Raw genomic sequence first — 8,384 nt, forward strand, 5'->3', positions numbered from 1 at the left:
TCACCCACTCCGACCCACACGACACTTCTCCTAATTCATCTTTTCCCTCTCCATTTTCGCTTTGATTAGAAGCAAATGCTCGGCAGTCGGTACTCAGTACTCTTCACTGAACCAGTCTTCCCCTCCACTCCTTTTTCCTTAATTCTGCTTTTCGTGTAGTTGACTCTCTTCCACTCCTGCCCGTTGGATCTTTACCTCCGCTGCTACTCCTGCTGGTAGTCTTGCAAACATCCGATTGAGCTTTGGTGGGAAGTAATGAATTCTTCTGTCTGAAAAGTACTCTACCAAATCGCCATTATTCATTCTCTGGAACCTGATCGACTCACGATCTTACAGACTTGGACACCGTGCCTTTTCTGTGGACCATAGAGGAGTTCAACCCGAGTCGCCCGGTGGTGCTCGGTCAAATCAACTCGGATCTCGCCGCCGGGGCCGAGACGTTACGAATAAAGCTGTTTGACATGTGGTCTTACGTTTTTAGTTGCCTTGGACGATGCTGTATTAATCGCTCGCCCGCGGGAGGAGAGGCCCGTGACTAATGATAAAGATAAACGGCCACTTGACAGCGGTGGAGTTATTACTGCCTTGCTTTTTCTTCTCCTCCGCCTACCTCTTCACGATCCTTCTGATTCTTATTCGCGGAAGTTGCCGTCATGCCGTTACGTCTTCTCCATTCGTAGACAGTATACCTTCACCGCTGTTGCGCTTTGGGCTTTCCCCTCTCAACCTCTTCTCCTTACGATGTTTTCGAAATGAATGTCTGCAGCGACAAGGGCGGTTTAAGTCGAGCGAAATTCTTGTGTTTGTGTTATTACTAGAAAGCGCTTGCCGATCTGAATTTGAGGAGCGCTTTTATGATCCTCTTCTCTTGGCCTTACGAGAAGTGACTGTTCCGGCTCCTACTTCCACTGCTGGTTCTGGTGAGAAGTGTGAATTCCATCAGCCGGTTTGTTTCTTCCCCTGCTATTTGATTTTTCACTGTCAAGTTCTTTTTTTGTTTTTAAACAACCCGATCGATCGTTATTGTTTATTATGTGGATTTCAGTTTGACAATTGATTTCTTCAGACGACTAGTCGCGCTAGTCCAATATTTCTCTGAATCTCACACCATCACAATGTCATTTTGTTCATCTTTTAATCCATCCAGGCTTTCAACGAAATGGGAAAGAAGGGGAACTGGTTTACGTCCGTGAAGAAGGTTTTCAGACCTGCCAAGGACTCGGAAAAAAAAGTAATGTTTTCTAACTCATCTTTCCTTTTCCCTTCCTGTTTCAGAGGAGCACTCTCTGAGACGCTCTGTGCAGTGTTTCCTTAAACATGAGATACCCGAAACTAGAATTTGGTCTCTGCAAGTACTGAAATCAATCTTAAGGAGATACAAACCGAACGTATTCGAACAATGCAGAATTGCAGACGCCATAAACGAGCAATACAGCCGTTCTCGTAGCTTCTTGCGGATAGGAGATTAGGGTTTACGTGCCATTCGTTAGACAAATGATTAATCACTAGGATAGCTTTAGATCCCAGTGATCTTCTGTTCTTTATATTTATTTATGATCAACATTCGAGTGATCTTAATCTTATGAAGAACATAATTTTGATATTACCCTCTCATTTGGTAACGGGATAATTTTGTAAAAAAATTCTTTTACCTAAATTCATTTTGTTTATTAACAAATCAATTTCATATCCTTAAATGGGCATAAAAGTTATTCAAATATTATCATAATCGAATATCACATCTTGACAACTCTGTAAGATTTTGCCTTCAATACTACCTCTTGAACTCTGATTAATAAATCAGACCTACCATCTTCTGTTGGAGGTGGTGAAGCTGATTTTTATGCCTTCCATGGTGTATGCTCGTTGCTACCTACCATTCTTAAATGCCGACCTAAGGGATCTTTTTCATTTAAGGCCGGAGGCTAGAGTATTGGTGGAACTCCATTTATATAGGTTCCCTTTTGTCGAGTTTTATTGTCTTCTCTGCTTCCTAATTAGAACTGCTTTGATTCCGGACTTGTACTCTGAATCTCCAGAAAACGATGAAGTTCTAAAGATCTGGTTTCTAAGATTACAACCGGAGTTTTTCATATTATGTTTCAGCTTCTGAAAGTATTTGCTTGTTTCCTGCCTTGAAATTGCATATGCCCTATCCTTCTCAATTCAGCTTCGACTTTGCACAATTTTGTTTTGTATTCTTTGGTTATTCGTGTATCTTATCTGGATATTGGCTGGCGATGGAGACCCATGAGAAGCTAGGAAACAAATACCTCTGGAAACCAATTTGGTGGAGACTGAAGTCGCGGATGTTGTTATCTATTACCTAATAGTCGTTGCGGGGATTAAACCCTGAAAACGATCGAATCTGTTTCGGGAGTTAAGCGTATTTATGTATTGTCAATTTTTTCTGAACTTTACGGAGAGCAATTTGTTATGCAGAAAGAACTACCAGATAAAGCTCATCAAGAGACACAAGAGAGATTGTTGTTGGATAATTTTCCTGCGCAAAATTCACCGGGCGCGACAAATGAGGACAGCGACACACAGACACCCGTTACTGAAGATAGAAACCATGCCATTGCCGTCGCCGTGGCCACTGCCGCTGCAGCAGAAGCAGCTGTTGCTGCTGCCCAGGCGGCGGCTAAGGTCGTGAGGCTTGCCGGGTATCGCCGGCAGTTCGACGAAGAAAGAGCTGCCATAATAATTCAGTCTTATTACAGAGGATACTTGGTAAGTATGAAGCGTCCTGGTTTATTGCTCTTTGTACAGACGGAAGTTTATCCACTACCAGCACTAACTTCAAATCAATCACACCAAATCCAGCTGAAGCAGTTTGTTTAATTGGGATTAACCATGGAATGACTAATTCCTTACTTTTTAGTTTTTCTGAGGCCATTGCCGTGCGGCTAAAATTTGTAAGTTCTAATCTTAGGCGCGGAGAGCCCTGCGTGCACTGAAAGGGCTTGTAAGGTTGCAAGCGCTGGTAAGAGGTCATTATGTGCGTAAACAAGCACAAATGACCATGCGGTGCATGCAAGCCCTGGTGCGCGTTCAAGCAAGAGTTAGAGCCAGGCGTCTCCATCTTGTCCAAGAAAAAGAAGAGACCTGCGTGGAGAAGATGCCCCAGAATAAGAACCATTCCACGAAGAATGTGGAAGTTGATAGCTGGGACTCGAGGCAGCAGAGCTTGGACTCTATCAAAGCGGATTCTCAGCGAAAACATGAAGCTGCAATGAGAAGAGAACGGGCCCTCGCCTATGCTTACAGTTACCAGGTAATATTCTTTGTTTCGTTGCTTACATTACTCAAGAATTCAATACTACCCTACAGAAACACGGAGGACGCTGTCATGGCGATCCTCCTACGAGATTATTGACAAGTTTTTGACTGATCATGGACAAGTATAAGGGTTTTTTACCAAAATACCCAATTTCAAAAACATAAATCTAGAAATGACGACGTTATGAACTTATTTTGAAAAATACCAAACTTTGACCTTACATGTGTACAGTCAAAGGTAACACTTAAACATTGACTGGTTATGTGTCACACCTCATCTGCACTGCATGAGTAGATAGACACATCGACTACCACATTACTATTCCGACCCATCATCTGCCAAGTAAGATGCCATGTCATTAAATAAAAAATATTTGAATAATTTTTTTATTTTAAAAATCCAATTTATGAATACATTTTTTATTACCTTATATATAAAATAATAAATTATTAAAAAATATAATAAATAATTAAAAAATGAACTCTTACATATTTAACATCATTTATTATCGATTAAAATATTTATTAATTAAAAATAAAATTTATCGTTACACTTTTTATTACTTTATATTTAAAAAATTAAAATAAAATAAGTATACTAATTAATTAAAAAATTTACTAACATATTATCGATTTAAAATACTTAGATAATTAATAGATAATAACATGTCATCTTACCTGACAGATGACGTGTTGGAATAGTGACGTGGAAGTCGATGTGTCCATCTTCCACAATATATTGATGACTTTGTGATAGGTCAAAATTGGATATTTTTCAAAATAAGTTCATGACTCGAAATACGTTTTTGAAATTGGATATTTTGGTAAAAAACTCTTAAGTATAATTAACATTTCTATTGAGATATTGTTAGATGTTCTCAAGTGAAGAATTAACCTCGCTGAATGAATAGCCAGATTCTGGAAGTTTGGGAGTGCCTGTGCAATTTCTGATTGTTTTTTTTCCAAGTTCAAAACAAACTAGACCAGAAATTAAGTAGATCACGAGCTTGGATAGTCATGGATTCATGGGGTACATCTTATCTTGACGAATTTCATTCTGACTGACGTAGCTGACTGCTTTCATTTCCTCTCTGTTCCGCTGGCAGCACCAAGAGCAAGAACAGTATTGGCAATCTGATTCGCATAAGGAAGCAGGCTTCTACGGGAAGGAGCCGGACAAGCAGCAGTGGGGCTGGAACTGGCTCGAAAGATGGATGGCAACGCAGCCATGGTACGCCCGGCACGTTCCCGAGACCTCATACGTCACGCTCACACAGACCACCATTGATAGCACCTCCGAGAAGACCGTCGAGAAGGACGTTTCTAGACCCACGACTTTCAGCCCAACCACCGCCGGCGACGCGAATCGGAATAGATGGACTTTCAGCCCAACCACCGCCGGCGACGCGAATCGGAATAGATTCACGGCTTCCAATCGCAGCAGGACCATCGAAGAGGACGGCAGAGATGATTTCGCCGTTCCTAGTTACATGGCGACGACGCAGTCGGCCAAAGCAAAGTTTCGGAACCTCAGCCAGGGGAAGCAGCGGATGCCACAGCCTGGGGTCCAGTGGAACTTGTCGACGAGGTCAGCCGCGTCCGGTGGCGGTGACTCTTCAAGTTCCGGCGGAGGACCCGCATTCTATCAGGTTCCGAGGAGTCCGAGCCCGAAGACCAACGGATCTAGAGTGCAGTCGCGTAGGCTTACTGGGTACAGCCCCGACTCAAGCAGTGGGGACTATATCGGCAGCCACGTACGGAGGTACGAATTTGGGTGAGGCTGCTCATTTTTCCCGCAATTACAGGGGTTTTATGAGAAAGTTGCAAAACTCGTTGTGTTGATCCTCTTCAAGAACGCTGTCATTCTATTATATCGATTTAAATTTTGTGATTGGGAGCGATTACTGTGTTTCTGTTTTTCTAAATCTTGGAACTTGAAAATCTTGCTGTGTCTTGGAGCTCGGACGATGACAACCTCCGGAGAAGGAAGACGCTACGCTGGATCATGAGAACTGAGATGGAAGAAGGGGAAGCCTTTCCTCTCTTACAACTAATTTACAGCATAGAAGAAGATGACAATTTGAAAACAAATTGCTCGGAAAATTACTGTTTCTTCTCATGTCATTCGTTGCAAAAGCCTGGCCAATTATGAAAATTCATGAATTTTGGAAAGTGGAAATGTATTATATATCCAATGAACAGCACCACGAGTTCGATTTCGTTCTGGTCCAGCCAATTTCAAATTTTTGTTCACCATCCGTTCTGCTGTTGTCGCATTAGGGAATTGGGAAGCGCCAAATCATCTTCGACGTTTGAATCCTCCGACAACCACGTGTCATGAAAGGAGACCAAACATTATCATGAGGTTTACGTACAAGAATGAACTCTCCCTTCATTATTTTTATTCGCTGCCTCCTGGACTAAACCAGACTTGTCTTCCACAACTCCGCTGCGTCAAAGCAAGTGGAGCGAGATGGGGTGCGTCTCTTCAAAGCGAGTCGAGGCTACGGTTGCTGCCGATATCTATCGCCCGGCACCGACCAGCTTCGCCCTCTTCGACATCAATTCCATAGAGGAACCATGGCTCACATCAATCCAGTCCCAAGAAGAAAAACTGGACAAGCCTGCACGCTTTCCGATTCCCATCCTTCAGAAGCTTGATAAGTTCGAGCAAATCGCTGACACTCCCCACTCCTGGTCGGAAGTCAGCAAGGCTTTGGAAGACCTCAAGCCCACTCTCCATGAAGACTTTAAACCATCGCCCCGTAAGGAATCCAATACCAAGAACGCGAAGCCGGATAGAGATGCTCAGGCCAAAGAGATTCCAAAAGAGACTACGGAGAAATCCCTGAAGAAGAATCGATCTTATCACACGCTCGAAGAGCTGGAGGCGAAGCTCTCGAATAAAAAGCCCGAATCCGAGCCGGCGACTGTGGCAGCGCCTCCGCCGGACATAGCCCGTTTCAAATCTCTGAAAGAAAATATCTTCCTCGTGCGAGACAGATTGGAGCGGGAGAAAGGCGGAAAAGCTTCGAAAACGGGAGGGTGGACTCGGAAGGACCCGCTGAGTGGGTATCCAGAGAAGTGTCCACCGGGTGGCGCTGCCGCGGTCGTTCTGTACACAACAACTTTACGTGGGGTCCGACGCACGTTCGAAGACTGCCAGAGAGCCCGACAACTAATCGACGCGCACCGGGTGGATGTGGACGAGAGAGACGTGGCCTTGCACGGCCAGTTTTTAAACGAACTCAGGGAGTTGCTGGGCGAAGAGGCAACCGTTCCGAGACTGTTCGTGAAGGGGCGGTACGTGGGAGCGGTGGAGCAGGTGGTAGAGCTCAACGAGACTGGTAGACTCCGCGCTGTACTTAATTCCGTCGACGGAGGGACAGGGCAGGGGCGGAGGGACTGCGAAGGCTGCGGAGGTTTAAGGTTTGTGCTGTGCTTCGAGTGCAACGGGAGCTGCAAGGTGTTGAGCGAGGAGAAGAAGGGGACCATCCGGTGCACCAAGTGCAACGAGAACGGGCTCGTGCAGTGCCCTCTGTGTCACTGATTATACTCGACTATCTTTACTTATTACACATACGTCGTGGAATTGTCTGTGAACCAACTATGGATTTGCTTGAACCTTTACAACGTTTCAGTTTGTTTGTATTTTCTGATTAGATGTAAATTTACCATTCTTAGAGTGGATGGTTATATCTTCCTTTCATATGTGCCAACAACAACCAAGAGAGGGCAGGGGGACGAGTAAAAATATAGAGATAAATATTAATTTATTATAAAAAAAGTAAAAATAATTTTAAAGAGTAAATCACATAGTAATTTGAGTAAAATAATTAAGCAAAAATGTAATACTATATATATACGAATAATTAAGTTAAAAATAAAATTATATTATAAATTTAAAATTAAATAATATATATATTTTTTCTAAAACCAATGAAACTAAAAAAACGATTTGGCTATGAATAGAATGTATGTCATATCGATAAATATAATTTTTTTGTTTTAAAATATATCAAATTAGTACTACAATATGTAGTTTTTAATTATTTAAAATAATAATATAGAAAATGATATTTTTAAAAAAAGAATAGAAATAATTTTAAAATATATATAATCAAACAATAAAAAAGTTTAAAGTGCAATTATAAAATTAAAAAACATTAAAAGAAGAAGAAGAAGAAGAAGACAACAGGGTGCATAACAAAAAATAATCGATCAAAGAGAGTAGGATTGCATAAGAAGGGAAGAGTAGAGAGCAAGATGACCAAATCCAAGTTTAAATTGAACATGAATTTAAAGGAAGCATAGATTGTACACCAAATTATCGTGTGCTTATAGAGAGGTGGGCACGGGTTGCATCAAGGTCAAGTTTTTGAAAACTCGAATACCAACCCTAAAACCTAAACTGCTATTAAACCCTAAAAAAAAACTTAAACTCGAACGCCTTATCCGTACAACTTCATCTTCATATGGGCCATGTAAGCTCGACTCATTTTTGTTTTCCCCCTAGTCTTCAGTCTCCACCCTATTCTAGTAAGCGTGACATATCCCCGTGGGTCCAATCTAGAAAAAAAACAGTTCTTGACCTAAAACCAATAACTTCTTTTTGCCCGTCTCTAATTGGGGTGACTATTGCTCGTTGCATGCTTTACGCAAAGTTGTGTTTAGAACATAGAAAGTGGAGATAAAAGAAAAAGGAAGAAAAGAGAAAGAGAAAAAGAAAGAAAAGAAAAGTAAAGAAAAAAGGTTTATTTTATCTTGTTTGGATGGTCATGGAAAATGAGAGAAAAAATGGAAGAGAAATGTAATTTATTTGTTTGGATACATGTGAAAAAAGGAAAAATATTATTAATATTTTAAAATTTTGATGATTAAGATTTTTTCTCAAAATTTTATTTCTTTTATTTTCTTCCAAAAATTCATGATTATGTGTGAGAAAAATTATTAAGTAAAAGAGAAAGTGATTTTCTTTTCTTAAAAATAAATTAAAATAAAATAAAAAATTAAATACTATAATTTAATCTGATAAGATTTATAAATTTAATTAATACAAAAATATTAGACACTTGCATTTATGCCTTTTTAAAATTATTTAT

The 8,384-nt window shown here is 40.9% G+C and overlaps 2 protein-coding genes across 2 annotated transcripts; both read left to right on the forward strand.

Annotated features, from left to right (window-relative positions):
* Window positions 1-5,186, forward strand: LOC137963584 (protein IQ-DOMAIN 21-like). Its single transcript, XM_068810714.1, has 5 exons — window positions 1-946; window positions 1,148-1,231; window positions 2,443-2,733; window positions 2,936-3,277; window positions 4,389-5,186. Exons 1-5 carry the CDS (start codon window positions 539-541, stop codon window positions 5,058-5,060), a joined length of 1,797 nt encoding a protein of 598 aa, XP_068666815.1. The 5' UTR covers window positions 1-538; the 3' UTR covers window positions 5,061-5,186.
* Window positions 5,187-5,708: 522 nt separating this feature from the next.
* LOC137963899 (uncharacterized) lies at window positions 5,709-6,985 on the forward strand. Its single transcript, XM_068811130.1, has one exon. It carries the CDS (start codon window positions 5,756-5,758, stop codon window positions 6,830-6,832), a length of 1,077 nt encoding a protein of 358 aa, XP_068667231.1. The 5' UTR covers window positions 5,709-5,755; the 3' UTR covers window positions 6,833-6,985.
* Window positions 6,986-8,384: the final 1,399 nt, after the last annotated feature.

The sequence above is a fragment of the Aristolochia californica genome, unplaced genomic scaffold (genome assembly GCF_029961685.1).
Source record: "Aristolochia californica isolate CCGP_79_NKW_82.1479 unplaced genomic scaffold, dmAriCali1.0.hap1 SCAF_4, whole genome shotgun sequence".
NCBI classification, from domain to species: Eukaryota; Viridiplantae; Streptophyta; class Magnoliopsida; order Piperales; family Aristolochiaceae; genus Aristolochia; species Aristolochia californica.